This window comes from Erpetoichthys calabaricus, chromosome 10, assembly GCF_900747795.2.
Source record: "Erpetoichthys calabaricus chromosome 10, fErpCal1.3, whole genome shotgun sequence".
In the NCBI taxonomy this organism is placed as follows: domain Eukaryota; kingdom Metazoa; phylum Chordata; class Cladistia; order Polypteriformes; family Polypteridae; genus Erpetoichthys; species Erpetoichthys calabaricus.
This window is the reverse complement of record NC_041403.2, coordinates 95,751,781-95,772,548: the sequence shown is the minus strand read 5'-3', so window position 1 is coordinate 95,772,548 and position 20,768 is coordinate 95,751,781. Positions and strand designations below refer to the sequence as shown.

The window sequence follows — 20,768 nt, the reverse complement described above, 5'->3', positions numbered from 1 at the left end:
ACACCTGTTACATAACTGACTTTTTAAGTTGTTGTGAAAAGATTTGAAATCAGACATATATACAGAATAGTTACAGTAATACATTACCCTCAAAAAGGCAAACACACAAAAATAATAGAGTGCAACAAATATACAATTGTATATTTCATATTTCTATAGTATAATTTATATATCCCTACATATAGTGTGTTTAGCCACCTTATGACCCCTGGATAGAAACTGTTCTTGAATCTATTTGTGTGACTGCCAATGGTCCTGTACCATTTGCCAGAAGAAAGGAGAAAAGCAGCTGTATAGGGTGACTGACGTCTTTAATAATACTAGTTGCATTTCTAAGTTGGTAAATGTTATATATAGTGTGTTCTGAACAAAAGGCAGCTCTATGCTAGTAATATTCTGTGCCACTTTCACCACCCTTTGCAGGGCTTTACTTGTGCAGATGCTACTACCAGAATGTGATGCAGCGAGTGAGGATGGACTCCACTTTGGACCTGTAGAAGTTAATGAGAACAGATAGAAAGATAAGAGGTGTCCTCAGACATCTGAGGAACTAAAGGTGTTGGTGAGCCTTCTTGACAATATTATATTGTTCCCATTATATTCCCAATATTATATTGTTCATCATTAATAGTCACTCCAAAAAATTTAAAGCTGCTCACCCTCTCAAATTCATTTCCTCTGATGCAAATAGGAGTGTGGTCTACTTTCTGCTTTCTGAAGTCTGTGACCAGCTCTTTAGTTTTTCTGACATTAAGAGTGAGATTATTGTTCTGGTACCAATGAGTTGGTAGACAAAATGCCTTCTCTGTAAGCTATCTGATCATTATTGGTGATCAGGCACTGGGTAATGGTGTCATTAGCAAACTTGATGATGAAGTTTAAGTTGTGTTTGGCTACATAAGCGAACAAAGAGTACAGAAAGGGCCTAAGCACACTACCCTGTGCAGTGCCTGCGTTAAGAGTCGGAGCCAAAGATGTGATGCTGCCAATCTATACATGCTGAGATTTGCTGAGTAGGAAATTGAAAATTCAGCTACAAATTGTGGCATTAAGTTCCAAGCTGAATAGTTTGGTTTTCAACTCTACTGGTACAACAGTGTTAAATGCTGATTTTAGATGTACTTTTTATTAACCATATGTTCTGGGATGTCATGAAGGTCAAAGAGGTGGTCCAGACTATCTGGAATATTGTATTTAAAGTGTCCTTTTGAATCAAGCAGGCACCAGCAACACTAGTTTAAAAATCCTCCTTTCGTCATGCACAGAAATGGATAAAAATGAATCCTGTGAAGCTGCATGTAATTTAATACTGAGCTGCTTGTTATCACAATCAAAGTGGGCGTTGACAAGAGGCTGAGCATCCAAGGATTATTGTGAGCCGAAAGAAAGAGATAATATGGGGATATGAGTGTGAGAGAGGAATTGTAGTCAGGAAGAGGCAGAGCCAAAACTGGAGCAATTGACGGGAATCAAGCAAACGAAAATCAAGGGCAAAACCAAAAATCAGAGTTGAAATTGTTACAGAGCCTAGCAATTGGCCTAATTCAAAAGAGGGACTAACTATGGTAGATTGTTTTATTTATCTGCCAATGGATAATGTGACCCAGAAGTGTTGCTCAAATTATATGTCACCACTGGTGATGATGTTGATATGCCGACTGTGGACACATATGTCTCCTGAGTTGTGTAAACAAAAGACTAAAATTAAAATAAACTATATGAAAATAATAAAAAAATCCAAATTACAATAAAAAATTTTTTAAGAGTAAACAACCCATAAATCTGTCAAAAAACATTTATTGTCACAGGCATTAAGGCATTAAATTAATCATGGAGTGGAAATGCAGACCCAAGTGGATTAGGCTTTACTTTTTTAACCGACAAGCATCTCTGAAACATTCCAAAGTTTACAGGAATTATTACTACTGCTACTCATCCCCGGCTCCAAACAAAATGGTAAGGGAGGCATCTGAAGTGGGGTGGGGGGAGGTATGCTGTGATACGTTCCAAAAATCCAACATGTAACAGAATACACAACAGTATGGGTGGGGAGCTTAGCCAAGCTTCTTAAGTTTATTCTACTTGTAAAATACAGCCACAAAATGAGGCCAAGCCTCTAAAATCTAGTCTGTCCTTCTAAAGTCAAAATAGGCTTCGGCCTACACAAGCACATACAGCAACAGCAACAAAACATTCCTTAATCTTCAGAATAACTAGAGATTAATTTAGAAAGTGAAATAGTGTAAAAACGCATGCCCTTTGAAAAATAATGAAATATCAGAAAAGGGCAATTAAGGTATGACTAAAATGTCAACCCAGAAACACAATCCACAATCAAAAAATTCAAAATAGAACAAAAAAACATAAAAAATAGAAAAATCCACAAAATAGGTTACTTATAATTATTTCACTACAAAACTCGAAGCTGATCTAAAGGACCTGACTCTATGCCTGAACTTATAAAGGGTGGTCCTCCCAGCAGAACATCATGGTGGCCCTGCCCCTGATACTCTTTAACTTGAGAGGACAGGTCACATGGATAAACATATTAATACTACAACAAATAAACAAAATAATATTAGCAACATAATATGTAAAAAAATATTTTAACAAAACATAAAAATGTACACTGTGGTGGGCTGGCGCCCTGCCCGAGATTGGTTCCCTGCCTTGCGTCCTGTGTTGGCTGGGATTGGCTCCAGCAGACCCCCTTGACCCTGTGTTTGGATTCAGCGGGTTGGAAAATGGATGGATGGATGGATAAAAATGTACATGAGTGTGGGATAAAACTCTGGCTAAATAATAAGGCTGGGTTTATACTTCATGCAATGTGACACGTGCTCCTGGGGATGCTTTTGCTATGCAAGCAGTGCACTGTTTATACTTGCGTTTGTACTGGAAGATTCCACCAAGTGGCAGTGCAAAATATCATCACAGTGAGAAAACATTCAGCTTCGCTGGGTTTTGATTTGAAGCACCCATTAAATTCCGAGGACACCTTGCCACAATATCTCTGAAAAGGATGGATGTTTAGTGATTCCATTCATCAATCCAGGGACGCTCCCATTCCAGCATGCATCGGGCGTGAGGCAGAAACAATCCCTGGACGGGGCATCAGCTCATCACAAGGTGAACACAAGCACACACATACACTGGCGTCATTTTAGCATCACCAAATCCCCAAACCTATAAGTGCTACCATTCTGTCACCATGCCGCCCCCACATGTGTAATTATTAACAGTATTCATTATTTAAATGAAGTTAATGATTTATCTGTAAAATGTAATATACATACTTTAATGCATTTCATCATGAGAGTGATATCAAATATAAATCTAAGGATTCTAAATGTGCAGAGAGCTGGAATATCATAAATTTGATGTGTTCTGTGTGGCGATTGCTGCTTGCCAGTGCTGTCAATGCAGGAGGAAGCCCCAGAAGCACATAGTGATTAACAGCTGGATTGGATTTAAGATGATATTTACGATGTTCTACTTTAATGACAAAATAAACTATGAGATTAACGTGGAAATTTCGAGATTAGAGACGAAATTTCCACTTTAATCACAAAATTGACCTTTGCACTGTGTCCCTAATTTTTTTTCTCTGTGGCTCAAATACTCTGCCACACATTCTGATGTTGTAGTGAAGCTGCAAAAAAAAATGGCACAGAAGATGGTATGTGATACCTTTAAAATGTATCACGTCATTATGTTGGGGAATATGCAATGCATGAAGAAAAAAGCACCACAAATACATTTGTATGTCAGCATTTTGCTTCACCAAATCGAACCATTCATTAAATATCAAAGCACACACATTGATCGTGTAGGATCTGCAATGCGGCATTCTGTCACATGTAGATAGTAAACAGAGACTGACGTCATGTTCCAACTTGAACACACTGCTCCCCCTGATTTTTTGAAGGTACTGTAACTTGCGCACCGTTTAAGTTAATTTCTGAGGACATGCTCAGAGGATTCGTCAAAAGAACACTGGGAATGCCTGGCAGCCATGATGAGTGTGAAGTATAAACTGGCCCTAGAAGTACTGATGTTTAGCTACTCTAATTGTTCTTTTCTAAATTTGTACCTGAATTTCTTGTTTTCATATTGCCATTTTGAAATGTATTACGCTGTGGGCATTCGCTAAATTCCTGATGTCGCCAGCGATCCATGGTTTCTTATTAGGAAATAAGTGGATTGTTTCCATAGGCACACTGTCATCCACATGTCATTTGATTAATCCAATTATGACATCTGTATACTCGTACAGATCTAATGAAAAGTTTCTAAACATATGACAGCTGATACAATCAAAGCAGTCCTGCACACTTTCCTTTGCCTCTTTAGCCTAGTGCTGATTTTTTTTTTCAGGCTCCTCATGCTTCAGGTTTGGTTTATTATCTGACAACAGAAGTATTGACAGGTGGATTATCTGATCTGGGAGTGTAGTAGTGAGCAGTAAGGGTCTTTTGTCAGTGATTCAGAGTATTAGCAGCCCTTCTGGGCCAGGAGACATGCTGTCAATATTTAGGGTTAACATTTTTTAAAATTTGCTTCAAATCAATGACAACAATAAATAACCCTTCAGTATGTAAATGTTTCTATTCTATAATAATGTAGAGATATTTCAGTGCATTGTTTGTGTTGGTTTGCAAAACAATATAAACAGCACTGTGAAAACCAATGGAGAACTCCCATAGGAAGATGAAGCAAACAACATTTGATAATTAAATACTCCAGATAAGATAGGCAGTTTTTTTAATGATGATATTAACGTGTTTGCCACACATTATCCACCTTAATAAAGGGACAATTATTTGTGTGCGTGTCTGTGTCCATCCAGATGCTAGGGTTAGGAAGAAAAATTTTTAAAAAAGGCAAAATATGCAGAAGATGGGGCCAAGGAAATCAAAAATGATAATAAAATTACCAAAAATTGTGGGCAATAAAATTGGTCTTACTGGCCTATTCTGTTGTCCGACATTACACTCCGGCAACAGCAGTGTGGTAGCAACTTTATTGCGAATGAGGGTTGTAGCTGTAATGCTGACTGATAACGTTATGTTAGCAGAAGAGGAAGAAGATTTAAAAGGGTTATTAGTTAAAGTCAAAGGGGATAGTGAGAATTTAGGATGCCAACTTCCAAACGAATGGTGAAGACAATGGATTACTTGCTTCTTGGTTCAAATATTAGTCAGAAGAATTCTAGCACCCAAAAGTTACACCAAAGGAAAGCATTGGAAGGGACAGAAATAAAAGAAGTTGAGAAGATTTTTAAGGGTTACCGTGTTTCAATGAATACAAAATAAGAAATTTTAATGTCAATGCCTTTTAGCATTGTACTTAATGGATGAAAAAGCAAAATAGCACCTTGAACAGACTCTTCTGAAATTTAGTGTCAGAGAACAATTTTTAGGGTGCTGTGGGAAGCTTTAAAATTCAACTTATGGTTCTTGGACTTAGTAAGTCCTCAGTATTTTGTAAAGAGAAGAAATGATAAGGCTTAAATTGTCATATTTTTGGGCACATAATGTGATGGCAGAATGTATTAGTAAAGATGGTTATGCTTGGAGAAACTAGAACTAAAAAGATGAGGACAACCAAGATAACAGCAAAACAGACTCAATTAAAACAACCATGGAAATCTCTTTGGTTGACCTAAAAAATGAGTGCTGAGGACTGGACAATCTGGAAATACAGGAGTCAAACTATATGTGTTTATTATAAAGATTTTGGCAAAGATTTAGTTATAAATGGATTTATGGGTTTGGTTTTATCCTAAGAATTGAAGCTATATTTTTGGTCTGTTTAGGAAGAGAATTAAAATAAAAGAGCTTGGTGTAACATCTTTAAAAAAATATATTCAGTTTGTGGCTGCACTCAAAAGTTTCCTTGCTGAAAGAATTTCTAACATTTTGTTCAGCAGCCCAGAGTGAAATGCATCTTATGACTGTTTTATTTTCAACCTAAGAAAGAAACAGATGGTAATAGCTTTTTAAATTTCATCCCAAAGGGAACACTAATGTCGAATTTATAATAGTTGAATTCCCTGATGGCGTGGCTGATGGTAACTTAAGAAAGAGCAATCCCTCCCTTCATTAATCCCTGCTAATGTCATATATGGACAAAGCCCCAACCCTTTTGACTAAGTGGCACCTGTGCTTTGCAAGTAAATCCACCCCTGACAGCTGGGCCAGAGCTTTTTGGGAACTTTGTAGTTGAAGAGCTGTTCTGATCTTAGCCTGACAGCCTCAGCATAAAGAACTCCAAATAAATTAATCACTAAGAAGTAAGGGCAGTTTCCATTCCCCCAAAGTGAGGTCTTGCTATGTCCCTCTGGATGGAATACGGCTCCTTCCACAGAGACCAGACTATGGACAGCCTTGAGAGGCAGCTCATTTGCCCAATCTGTCTTGAAGTCTTCACCAAGCCAGTAGTAATACTTCCTTGCCAACATAATCTTTGTCGCAAGTGTGCAAATGACATTTTTCAGGTAAGAACAGTACCCTTTTCTCCCATCTGGGGAGAAATAAAGTTCTATCTATCTATCTATCTATCTATCTATCTATCTATCTATCTATCTATCTATCTATCTATCTATCTATCTATCTATCTATCTATCTATCTATCTATCTATCTATCTATCTATCTATCTATCTTTAGTCTTATATGTGTTATGTTCTAAGTGTTTATGTTACTTATCTAAGCATAGTAAGCTACTTTTTTATATCTTACTGCAACATTTTGCAAATTCTTAAGTGTATTTCTAAAGATTCTCAAGCACATATAGAATCCTCAATAATGAGAGAAACAGCAATCACTTTCTGTTATGTTTCTTGTCTTAAAATTGAAAGGCTATGCTTTTACCTCACATATTGTCTACAAGGAGAGAGAACTGGAGCAATATAAATGTACTGCATGATTAATGTGCTTGTTTTATGTTTCTGATGCCTCATGATGGATAATCAATTGCAATATTTAAGTGGTAAAAAGTATGGTAATGTATCTAAAAGAGGAGAGACCAATTTCAGTGAAGATTGGAACCACGGTAATGAAAAGTTAAGTTTTCAAACTATGATAGCTATACTTAAATGTAAAAACAAGTCAATGGAGACACTGGCATGTGTCTGCCTGTTTGGAATCTAATGGGGTAGAAGTTGTGTGGGAGCACTTACTATGCTTTCAAATGTCCTTCCATTATTGAGCATACTTAATCTGATTCAGAGCTATGGAGTTCTGGAGCTTATCCCTATAGTTTTAGGAACAAGGCAGGAATCAACCTCAGGTGAGATAACAGTTCATCACAGGTCACACTGCCACTTTCTCCACCATTTACTACAAATCATTATGGGAGTTATCATTAGGGGATATCAGAGGAAAGCCTGAGTTTACGGAGAAACAGCCACATAGGAACAGGGAAAGTAGTCGGACTCCATGCAAGCAGTAATCAGGCCTGGCCTGAAAACCCTAAATTGGGCGCTGTGAGCTAACGCCAGTGCTAAATGGTGCTTCACCAGCTACTAACTTCTGAAGCTTTTTCATCTCAGTCATAGTTCTAGCTTTCATCTTCTTACCTTGCTCCCCTAAATTTGCACATCTCTATCAAGAACCTTTTTCACGCCTGACTTGCGCTTCAAATTGGGTGTTTCATTTGGTATCACGTGATCACCAGGTGACAGTGCCATCCAGTGACCTGTTGGAACATTGTACCCAGTGCACAAAGAGCCATGTCTCTGTGTATTCACAGCCTCGATTTTAGTTACTGTGTATATAATGGTAAAAAATGACCCATTCGAAGCACCCCCTCAAATCAAAGGCCAGATGCTTCTCCTCCACATTGTATTATGGCAACCTCTCTTAAGAAGTGCTCTGTATTCTAGGAAAAAAAGAATAAAATATTTGTTGATGTGCCGGAATATAAACTTAATCATAATCTGAGTAGGCTAAATATTATTTGCCTTGGAGACAGAGGCACAGCTACTGGATACTGCACACAGTCTTACTAATTTCCTTTGGGGTTTGAGAAAAACATCTGTGGCTGAACCGTGCAGTCAAACGCTATGCGTCATTCATCTGATCTTCTTGTTTACAGGATGAATTATAAATATAGCTTAGGTATATGGGGTAGCAAGGTGGTGCAGAGTTTAATGCGGCTTCCTCCGAGCTCTAGAAGACTGGCGCCAAGTCCTTGCCTGGTTATTGTCTGAGGAGGGCTTGCCCATTCTCCTCATTTCTGCTTATAAAAAGTATGTATACTATCAAAATTAAATAACTGGCACATTTTAAAAATATCTGTTCTTGAGTGGTTTTGGTTAGTGATTATTAATTATAATGACCATGTTAAGTGCTGAGTACATTTTATAACATTCTGTGTGCTCCAAATGAACCTGTACAAATAGTCTGTGCTCAATCAGTGACTGCTGCTTGTCTAAATAATACAGATTTATTATTGTCACAAATGAACAGCATAATAATTGAAAGAGTAGCCTTCTTTGTTTCAGGCCAGAGGGACTACGGTGGGAGCAGGAGGTCGATTCCGGTGTCCATCCTGTCGCCATGAGGTAGTTCTGGACAGACATGGGGTATATGGCCTTCAGAGAAACTTACTGGTGGAGAATATCATTGATATTTACAAGCAGGAGTCATCAAGGTAATTTAATAAATATTCTGATCAGCTGGGAAATATCAGTTGGCGAATTCAGGAGAGGAAAAAAAAATCTCTTTGAGGGACATGCAAAGACGGATTCCATAATAACAGGCAAAGAAAGATCTAGGGCTGTTAAAGATAAAAGATTGATTATCAAATCTAAAAAGTTCAAATTCAAACCTAAAGATCCTGAACATATCCAACGGTTTCTTTCCCTAACTACAGAACTTCTTCAAAGAGCACCATGGTAAAGTCTTAGTTTATCCCAAAGCATGGACTCTCAGTAGTGCATGCTGTCTTCTTATATAGGCCGGCAAAGATGATTCACTGTGTCACCTCAAGTCATGTAAACAGCAACATTCATAGCGACAGGAAATGATATGGTAGTGGCCATACAAAACTTCACAAAATGGTGACATCCAAAACAAATCTGAATTCCAAAATGAATTATAAAAAAATACAAACATCAAAAACACATAATTGAATAATTTTAAAAGTGTTGAAATAAATTCTATAAATAATAAAGCTTTGATTCTCAACAATAAAGAAAAACATCTACTGGAAAGTAATCCATCCTAAAGTGAGGCAGAATGAAGCAATAAAACATACAGTATCCTTACAGGTTTCTTTGAGTTTGGTAGTAAGTTAATTTTCAAAAAAGCAGTGAAATTACAACATTATGCATAACTGATCACAAAGTGAAGATGACATTATATTAGCTGAATGTTGCTAATAAAATATGCCAGTATCTAGATCTTTTCTAACATATAAGAGCCATACTAATACTAATAAGTGTATTCATTTTATAATTTAACCAAGCACACAAATAGATCAGAATAAGATAATAGGAAAGGACCAAAACTAAATCAAATTTACACGCCAGACTGGCACAACGGGAGGCAAAGAGGAGGTCTAGACGCCTCAAATTATTCTCCCATCCCCTCAGTTTTGGATGAATAGAGTTTTCAATAATTAATGTGCACCCTAAAAAATAGTTGTACTTTATCAGCGGTCGGTAGTAGAAATGCTACTGATCACCCACCAACAGTAACATGTCAACACTGCCTAAGCGGTTATTCCTACAGTTTATACAAACTCAGTTCTGCATTGAGACACTTCAAGGAAGAAGAGAAACAGCAGCCTTCCTAGTTTTTGAGCAATATTTTGCATTAATTCTTTAAAGTTTGTGTGTGAATTATTGGGTAGAGTGCATTACAGGAGATTTTATTTTCAGTTTGAGTATGTATTGTTTGTTTAGCAAGTGAACTGAGCTTTATGATTACTGTAGATTTGGATATTTCTTGGATTGCATGTCCATCATGCAATGATCTTTGTAAGTATGTTGTATTGAGGATCTATAAATCTATTTATGATGAGACAGTCTCTGGGAATTAATGTGAGATATGAAAAGACTGAGAGATAATAAAATGAACTAGAATTGTAGTCAGTAGAAGGCAAAGGTCAAAACCAGAGATCAAAAATATAGTAAGTGACCAAAGCCCTGGGATAAATAAAAAGTCAGGAGTCAAAGAGATCCATCCATCCATTTTCCAACCCGCTGAATCCGAACACAGGGTCATGGGGGTCTGCTGGAGCCAATCCCAGCCAACACAGAGCACAAGGCAGGAACCAATCCCAGGCAGGGTGCCAACCCACCGCAGGACACACACAAACACACCCACACACCAAGCACACACTAGGGCCAATTTAGAATCGCCAATCCACCTAACCTGCATGTCTTTGGAATGTGGGAGGAAACCGGAGTGCCCGGAGGAAACCCACGCAGACACGGGGAGAACATGCAAACTCCACGCAGGGAGGACCCGGGAATCGAGCCCAGGTCCACAGGTCTCCCAACTGCGAGGCAGCAGCGCTACCCACTGCGCCACCGTATCGCCCTCAAAGAGATTGAAACTGAAATAAACCAGGCCCTTGACCTACTTGGGAGAGAAAACGAACTAATGCTAAAGATTTGATTATGTTTATCCATAAGAGGAAGATTTTAAATGGAACTGTGCCCATAATTATACCGGATGTCTGATGACGTAACAAATGTGATGATGATGAAGTCATGGTCATGTGACCTGTCTGCAGCATTGCATAAACAAAGAACGAGACAAAGTAAAATAACAAAAACACTCCCAAATGAGTACCAGACAAAAACAATCCCTTAAAAATTAGCACTGAAATAACAAGTAACCCAAAAATAATGTGCACTATGACATCATTAGGATATTTGTATGTTGAAGGAAGTCAAAGGTACAACAATATCACATTTTTTGCGCAAACTTTATACTATAAGATCATGAAATAACAATTAATGAAGTAAAAATCTAACTGATTTTATAATCATTTTGGTAGGAAGTTCTTGCCACTTCACTGTTTGTTGAGACTGAAGGTAAAAGTAAAATTTCTCTGGGATAGCTTCTATGACTCCATTTCAACCCCTTTCAGAATTGCAGACAGTAGCTCCTACACATTTTTCCATGTCCTGTCTACATACCTTTGTTTACTTCTCTACAAACTGTTTATTTCAAGCATCATATTTTCAAAGCTCTTTTAAAAGTCAGCAAATTCCCTTGCTTTCCAGCTGCAGCAGTATGATTAAAATTAGTATTGGAAAACAATGTTTGTCCCAAAACCCATATAACACCAGTTAATGTGCTCTTATGTTTGGTAAGCCTAAAAGTTAGGCAACAGCGAAGGAGCAAAACAGGGTGCTAACAATAATTATTCAATATACAATAGAACTAAAAGGATCCATCAAAATAATCTGAAAAATTTAGCTGAACTAACAATTTTCAAAGCCACAGAGAGGGTGACATGCAAAGGATTGAGAATCAGAATCTTAATTATTATTTTTATCACAAAAACTTTATCATTTTTGTTACTTCTTTAAACAGCAAAAAGTGGATCTTTCCACACACAAATTAGAGAATTCTATTACTTTTGTCTAGCCTCACACATTTGAAGGCGTTGTATCCACAAAGCGTTGTGAAGGGCCACTCCCACCCATCCCAACAGTCTCTTTGTCCCACTTTCATCCTGGCAGAAGGTACTGCAGCCTCCAAACCAGTTCTGAAAGGTTCTGCGACAGCTTCTAGTCCTTGGCTGAGCAGACTTTGAAATCTGGCCTAACCCCCGTCCTCAGATCTGCCCCTAGTAGGGAATTTATATTCAGTACAATTGTTACTGCTGTTACTACTGTTGTTGTTGTTATTTATTTTAAATTTATTAATATCTATTTAGTGAAAAGTCAAGCAAAACGACACCTTTTATTAGCTAACTTAAAAGATTACAATATGCAAGCTTTCGAGGCAACTAAGGCCCCTTCTTCAGGCAAGATGTCATATCTATTTCAAATTATTATTATCTTTTCATTTACCTTTTGTTTATTTATTTATTTATTGTATAATATAGCTTTTTACCTGTCTTGCACTTGCCCTGTGTTTATGTGTATGATGCAACACAGACCTGGGGAGCATTATTTTGTGCCACTGTATGCTGCAATACAGTGTATGGATGATATGACATTAAAGCCACTTGGCTTGACTATGATGCAACCAAACAGACATATTGAAGAAAATTATACCTTTGAGGGAACCACAAAATATGAGGTCATGGAAATACACCAATTGGTCTCGATCAGCACATGAAGTCTGACCTTAAAGCTGCCTTTAGGTCCAGAACAGTTCATGACAAACATAGATTAATATAAAAGTGTTATGTTTCCTGTTGATATGTGACTAGTAATTATGACAGGTAGTTATGAGGACTGCAATTTAAACTTTTGTGACTAAGTATATTCGAGTAAATTTGAGTTGGGAGAATCACATTTGTTAATTGTCTCCAGCATGGCCCTCTTTTAAACCCATTTGCGATCTGTTAATATTACAAGAAAAAAGAGAATTGCAGTTAACCAACCATGAGATATCAAAAGCCAAACATCGTGACAAAAATTTATGTTATGTTTTTTTCCCTCTAATTTTCTTTAATAATGATGTGCGGTTCAGCACACGCCCACTGCCAAAACCAGGCCAGCCCACTTGTGAAGAGCATGAGGATGAGAAGGTGAACATCTACTGCATTTCATGCTCAGTGCCAACTTGTTCACTCTGCAAAGTGTTTGGCTCCCACAAAGAATGTGAGGTTGCCCCTCTGCCAGATGTCTACAAGGAACAGAAGGTAAGACTTGTTTAGATGTCAGTATATGTCTGAAGAAATAGAGAAATGAATTAGCCTGTATCTGCTCTTCTAATTGCTTCTAATGTGCCAGTATAAAGTTGCCAAATTAAGATAATGTATACATCTCTGGCATGTGGGAAGAATCTCAAGTGCCCAGAGAAAGCACCGGCACAAGGAGAACAAACACATTACAGACAGACCGAGAAAATACTTGTTTTGAACTCGGGGCTCTGGAGCTGTGATGCAGTGGCACTAACTTCTTTGCCACCATGCAAGCTTACATAATACAAGAAATCCATGTGAAAATATAAAAAGATTGTTGCCACAATAGACTTTATTTCAATATAACCCTAAATTGAATAAATGAGTAAACAGAAAAGATGGAAGGCATAAAGAAACAAATCTGCTATTCCATTAATATTATATCCATCCATCTGTTTTCTCAACCTGCACTCTCCTTTTTCCATTTCAGTTGTTCAATGAAACAGTCACCATTACAGCTTTTAGATTAAATTAGATTAAATAAACTTTATTAATCCCATGTGGAAATTCAGATTCAGTGAAACACAAAAACAACAATACAGACTCGCAGGTCATATAATACTGCCAACCAATCAATCAACCAATCAATCAAACAATTAGTTGATTGATCAACCAATTGATAAGTAAATAAATTTTATTGTGAAGGTTATAATTACTATTGCAGGACACAATGCTTCATACAGTAATATTCTAAAGTGATTAATATACCGTTGTCACAATACAAGACCCATTTAGAATAGTATTTTGTCTCTTTCGCTCTTTCTTGAAAATGGTCTCCACACCCAACGGTGTCACCAAGCACTTTTATAACCTGAAGTGTCATAGCGGTAGTAATGATAGATCTCACAAGGAGATGACACATTGAAACATAATTGTTCTGATACTCTACACACCTCAAGCTGCTTTCCAGAAAAAATATCTCTTAGTTTGAAGAGTTCCATGTTTTATAACTAAAAATGCTAATTTGTCGGTTTTCTTTTCACAGTCGGAACTCAGCGATGGGATTGCTGCTCTTGTAAGTGCAAACGACAGAGTTCAAGCTTTTATACATCGCCTTGAGGGAACCAATAAAAATATAGAGGTATGACCACATTAAAATGGTCAGTACAGCTTTTTATCTTTCAACTAAATAGTCTGTTGCATTATACTGTACTACGTATATGAGGTTTTATAACAAAAAGTTATTCTGATAATGAAGTGATAAGGATTCCCTGAGTAATCATATTTTGCTTAAACTTTCTTAGATGGAGAAGTCAGACAGTATGCTAAGTCATTTATTGATGCTTTATGCCATATTTGTATCATATGTTATGGAGGCAGTAGAGAAGCAGCATGCAACACTTGGATGAAAAGTCTCCATTAGCTTAAGTTCTATTAACAGATATGTATACTTTCAGTGAATGCACTCCAATACCACATTTTTAACTGTTTCTGGGTTAGACCACGAGTTTACAGTTTTAGAATTGAATTTGTTGTTAAACGACCAACAATGTGCCCAACCCAAATGACAGTGATACAGGACTGAGTACTAGAGCAACTTGGCACACTGCACAGGTTGGGTTGGCTGAGCCTATCTTGTAATTTAAAACATACACACATATATAAATTTACTGGGCTAGCTAAGTTCACAACATGGCCAAGGTCACTGGAGCCTATCCTGGTAGTGGCAATTCAGTTCATTTTGGCACTGTGCAGAGGCTTAGAGCGCTTGCAACAGTTTTCACCTATAATATGATGACAAAATAATTAAAGCATACATCAGTTGTATACATGACCGCACAAATGAGATTGAACAGACAGATAAAATGGGGAAAATTTCAATCTAAAAATCATGACCAAGTAGTCCGGGGCTGATCGCCTATGAAAGTAATGAAGCTTAAGATTCAGGGCTTCTAATCCTGGAAGGGCCCCACAAGTGACATTGCTTTAAAACTTTGAGTGTTTACTGTAAGAAAAGAGTTTTTAAAAAAATGAGATTAACGATATAGTGTAATTCAATGCAAAATAATTGTTAAAAGGTTAATTAAAGTATCTTGTAGGCTAGCTGCAAATGAAAAAAAAGTTCAGATTAAGGATGTTGCATTCTAAATATATTTAACATCAAATAATTATAAATAATTTAAAACACTATGACAGAGATTTATTTTTTTATTAAAATTATTGATTTTAGGCTAGCCGTAATTGAAAAAATGAAAATATATTTCGTTGATTTCAACCCTTTTTATGGTGAATAAGTTGCTAGAAAAATATAGAAAGAAGAGTTTTTTGTAAAATGTGTCTCATGCAGTATACATTTTCATAGGTGTCTAACATAAAAGATTATATTGATTTGATCGCAGCAGTTCCCATGTTTTATTTCATCTTTCTATGATGCATCATGCATGTATGTAACATTCCCCTAATTTTCCTCCTCCCATAACTTCAAAACTATAAGGTATTGGAATTGTTTTATTCACACCAGTGATAATCCAGTACGGCCGTTTTAATCAAAATCTGTGATTAAATTTATTAAAAATATGTGGTAATCTGTTGTGGATCAACCCCACTGAAGAAGATAACAGTTGTTACCCAGACCTTGACGATCGTTCAAGGCCCCAAAAATGTAGGTCCAGAACTGCATGTAGTTAGAATGGTCTTATAACTGAGAGATGGCTAGCTGATAACGGGGGAGAAGAATACTAAAACCGCAGGCAGTAGCATTTCTGGAGAAACGAAACCTCTGAGGTTCTACTGTTATAACAGATAAAGTTAAACACATCACCAGACACAAGTCAAAAACCAATCTGGAGAGGAGCACCACTCCATTACGGTGAAATGTTAAAATTGAAGCACTCTTCAAATTGTGTGTGTATATATATTTATATATATATATATATATTGTGATGGATGGCCAGCCAAATATTCTGGCCCACACCTCCAGGCTGCCAGATAGAGCCCTCCCAGCAGCATGGAAGTTCCCCAAATTTCAGCAGGGCCTTATGGACCTTGTAGTTTTTATAAACAGCCCTGCTGGATACCATGGGGACCACCAGGAGCCACTGTAGGGAGGCTTGCAGAGTGTTACGTGCCCTATAACCCGGAAGTGCGTCCTGATCACATGACCGGAAGGAACGACGTGCTTCCGGGATGAAGAAAAGGACTTTTTACCTGACCCGGAAGTGATAGCAAATCATGGACTGTAGGGTTGGAACCACTTCCGGGTCAGGGGATATAAAAAGACTGTGGGAAAGCCCAGACACTGAGCTGAGCTGGGAGGAAGGGTGGCTAAGTGTCTGGGAGAGGAGGATTGAGTATTGAGTATCGTGCATTGATTATTGAGTGTTGTATGAGTAGTGTGGAGTGGAGGGTGCTTAGTGCACGTATTTATAATAAAAATAAGAAAAGTTATACTTTTACCTGGTGTTTGGTGTGGTACCTGAGGGTTCAAGGGAGCAATAATGCCCCCTACTGCTACAATATATATATGAAGGATACACATCTGGACCTTGTCTTACATGATGCTGTTCACCCGTTAAACCCAATGCACAGTTTCAGAAAAGCTCTCTCAGATCACAGGTACCCTGAGACACCCGGGCTTGCCTGGAGTCAAATTCCTTCCAGAGGAAGGGTCAGGCAGAAGAGAAGCTGGGAGAGTGGTGTGAGAATAAGTACCAATGTAAAATTAAAATAAAACATTGTTGTGCTCACAGGTTCAAAGTTTAAGAAATAATTAACTGTACATCTGACATCACAACTACCATTTGTGTGGGTGTCTGTTGACAGGGCAACTGATGGATGAATGTAACTTACAAAGTCTGTAACTTTTCTTTCTATGGTCTTTCTATGTGAGGGACTAAATAAGTGGAGGAATCCCACTTAGCGTATTACTTTTTGATTTTCCCTCATAATATAATAAAATCACATTCCCCTACATTTACTCAAGAAAGGCGCAAATGTCCATGTTCACGTTTTACCAATTCTCAACGTCACATTTTGAGCAAATTGTAGAACCAAGAAAATTAAAAAATCAAGAACTCTACATAAAACACAGAAATAGGAAAATCAGAAAGCCGAGGGCTCCCAAGGAGTCTGTTGGTCATTAGATAAAAACATTAAAGATTTGAACAAGCTCAGCATTTTATGCCCTGATCCACTGCATGACTTCAAGGTGCTGTACTCTCCACCTACATTCTGCACTGGCCTCAGAGTCTTTCTTGTAGATCACATCCACTGTCATGATCTTCTACTACAGGAAAACTGCAAAACCCAAAAGCAGCTGCTGAGTGAGAAATTTGACCGAATGTATGCAATTCTGGAGGAGAGGAAGAAAATCATGATGCAGAGAATCACATATGAGCAGGAGGAGAAGACCAGCAAGACGGGTAGCTGGATGCAGTCCTATGCCACACATATTGCCACCACTTCCAAGCTGGTGGAGACGGCCTTGCAGTCAATGGAAGAGTCGCAGATGGCTGTTTTCCTGCAGGTAGAGTTTTAGAGTATTTATCCTTGTAAGTTTAACACTGGAAAGGAATTGGAGGCAAACAACAATAGGAGCTTTTCATTTGTTAAATAATGTGAGCATTTACAGAGTAGAATTTTATGTCTTATATTTCTGAGGCGATGCCATGGTGGCACAATGATTAACCCCTGCTGCCTGAAAGCCACTAAATCTGAGGATTAAATCGTGGCCTGGGCACTACTCATATTCAGTTCTAATGATCTCCACAGGCCTATGCAAGATTTTGTTTGTTTCTTTCTTTCTGTTTTTCTCCCAAATCCTAAAGACAAGCGTGTTAAGTTAACTGTCAGCTTTAAACTGGCTTAGTGGATGCTTTGTGTGAGTGGGACCTGTGAAAGAGAAGCAGCCCATCAATGCCTGGTTCCTGCCTTGTCCCCTATTGTGTCAGAAAGAACACTGGCTCATGCAATCCTGGATTAAATAAGAGGGTTAGGAAATGGATGGATGGAATTTAATTTAGCTGTTTCAACAATTGGTGACTTCTGTGCTATGTCCGTGAAACCCAGTAGTATTATAAGCTAGATGATTAATAATGTTTTTATCTTTATTTTGGACACTCTTCATGTCTTACAGCCTATGGTTAAATTTTATTTCAACTCAAAATAATGACAACCTATTGAGCCGTTGAGATTTGCCCTTAGGCATGTTCAAGCGTTATGAAATTATGGGCTTTTCCATGTGTGTTTGTCATTTCTGCGCTCTTTTTATGGCTTTGATTATTTTTTCTTAGTTATTTTCCTTGTCCTTCTAGTCACCATTTTGGGCTCCATCATTTTGTGTGTTGCTGTGGTTAGCATTAAGCCCATTGCTGACACGAATCGACTGGAGATCAGGTCATGTGACATTAGTGGGTTTCTGCTATTTAAATGAATACTCCTTCTAAAAAAATAATATGTTACTTAGCCCATATAGTTTAAATACTTTTAATCTAATGTTTTCATGCAGAATGGAGTGAAAAAAATATTATAATAGAAGCAAATAATGACTAATGAGGATGTAATGTACAGTGGTAAACAATGTGAAAAAAGTTCATGGAAAAAAGAAAAACAAAATCTCCTGTTACTCGTGTAACATAATTCGCAAGTCTTCCAGCTGTATAGACAAAATGTGCAAAATGCATTTGCTAAAAGAGTGTTAAGTATATACTTGCAGAATGATCAGCTGATGTCATAAACAGGAAACTAAAGCCTCATGGGAGTCACTTTTTGAACTGAAGATAGGACTCTGCATGCAACTGGATATGTGACATGTTAGTTATTAGGTTTCATATTATTAGTAGTTGTATTGTTACATGCACAGAGTACAGGGAACTTCTTCCTTGCATGAGCTACCAACAGGAGTGGATCTACTATGAAACTAATGAAGCTCAAGCTTCAGGGACTTTAATCCTGGAGGGGAGCCAGAAGTGACTTTAGTCCACATTGCTTAAAAAGTCTGGGTGTCTACTGTATGAGAAGGTTTTTTTAATAACAATATTAAATAATAATATGTTCTAATTCAATACAAAATAATAGTTAAAATAAAAATGAAATATTTATGAAAATATCATGTAGGCTAGCCATAATTGAAAAACATTCACATTAAGGCTGTTTCATTCTAAATATATGGGGGAGAATGGACCCCATAACAGTTCAACCTTCAGGGCCCCAAAAATGTAGGTCTGTCACATCTTACCAACATGCAATATGTCAGCTCCTTCTGGTGCCTTTAGTAAAACAATCAGTTAAAATACATAACACAGATGTCTGCAAACTCTACTCTACGCTGTTGGGCGCTTCAGCAAAGGCCCTTAACCTAAAATTTGCTCCTCCAAAGGCTGAACCTGTGTTCTGACGCCCAAAAGTCATGCCAAAAGACAGTTACCCCTCAGGGATTAAAAAAGTATATTATATTATATTCAGAGGTGACTGTGTGCAGATGGTGCAGACCTATAAATACCTGGGAGTGCAGCTGGATGATAAATTAGACTGGACTGCCAATACTGATGCTCTGTGTAAGAAAGGACAGAGCCGGTTATACTTCCTTAGAAGGCTGGCGTCCTTCAACATCTGCAATAAGATGCTGCAGATGTTCTATCAGACGGTTGTGGCGAGCGCCCTCTTCTACGCGGTGGTGTGCTGGGGAGGCAGCATTAAGAAGAAAGACGCCTCACGCCTGGACAAACTGGTGAGGAAGGCAGGCTCTATTGTTGGCATGGAGCTGGACAGTTTGACATCTGTGGCAGAGCGACGGGCGCTCAGCAGGCTCCTATCAATTATGGAAAATCCACTGCATCCACTAAATAGTGTCATCTCTAGACAGAAGAGCAGCTTCAGCGACAGACTGCTGTCACTGTCCTGCTCCACTGACAGACTGAGGAGATCGTTCCTCCCCCAAACTATGCGACTCGTCAATTCCACCCGGGGGGAGGGGGGGGGGTAAACGTTAACATTATACAAAGTTATTGTCTGTTTTTTACCTGCATTGTTATCAATCTTTAATTTAATATTGTTTTTTTGTATCAGTAAGGTGCTGCTGGAGTATGTGAATTTCCCCTTGGGAATAATAAAGTCTATCTATCTATCTATCTATCTATCTATCTATCTATCTATCTATCTATCTATCTATCTATCTATCTATCTATCTATCTATCTATCTATCTATCTATCTATATCTAGTCAAAAATCAAACAGCCTGTTATAACTCATTAAAGTGTTCAGTAATGTTAAGACGGGGAGCCAAGCAAAGAAGACATCTTTGAAATGGCTTGGCACACTTGTCTTTATCTATACAAGTATTGATACCTTAAATGTATGGTTTATTAAATAAAGAAAAGTTAACATTGTAAGATGGCATTTATTAATTAGCCAATTGGCTTAGTACTCTGAGAACATTTGGAAAAAAAGCTGGTCCAAATTAATTTATTTTTAGTTGAAGTCACTACAGAGATTGACATCTCCTTACAGGAAACTCAGGGAGAAGCAGTATTACAAATAGTCCTAAAATGGTGAGGGCAAACCAACAAAAATATCCTTACAAATGAAATGCTTAAAGAAGACTCAATCTCGTGTGATCGGCTTTTTGTTAGTGAACTACTGTTATTTTCTGGAGTTGTTTATTTGACCATATATTACCAAAAAGTGCATGTGTTTTGCCTGCTGTGAGCATACCACTGGTTGACTTGATGTGGATTATGCAACACGAGTAACATGAGATTTTTTTCAAGGGAGTTTTTCTGTTATTTGCTGTTGTCCAGCACTGGTTACCACTGAGTCTTGTTCTATCAGAAACTTTGTTATGTCCATTCTCCTCAAAAACATGAGATTAAAATTTTTCACTACAAACTGCATGGGGAAAGTAAAGTATTGTACCAATCCCCTGGCGATATTATTATAAATTAAAATATAT

At 37.7% G+C, this 20,768-nt stretch overlaps 1 protein-coding gene across 3 annotated transcripts in view; it reads left to right on the top strand.

Moving 5' to 3' along the window:
* Nucleotides 1-6,225: 6,225 nt before the first annotated feature.
* The window catches only part of LOC114659262 (tripartite motif-containing protein 54-like), a 40,877-nt gene continuing 26,334 nt past the window's right edge, over nt 6,226-20,768 (top strand). For 2 of the 3 annotated variants that reach the window (XM_051932919.1, XM_028811651.2), the window contains exons 1-5: nt 6,226-6,499; nt 8,493-8,656; nt 12,667-12,838; nt 13,866-13,961; nt 17,112-17,345. In XM_051932919.1, coding sequence (XP_051788879.1) covers nt 6,335-6,499; nt 8,493-8,656; nt 12,667-12,838; nt 13,866-13,961; nt 17,112-17,345 — 831 coding nt within the window. In that variant the 5' untranslated portion in view covers nt 6,226-6,334. The remainder of the gene's footprint in view (nt 6,500-8,492; nt 8,657-12,666; nt 12,839-13,865; nt 13,962-17,111; nt 17,346-20,768) is intronic. The other variant, XM_051932920.1, reaches the window with a different exon arrangement.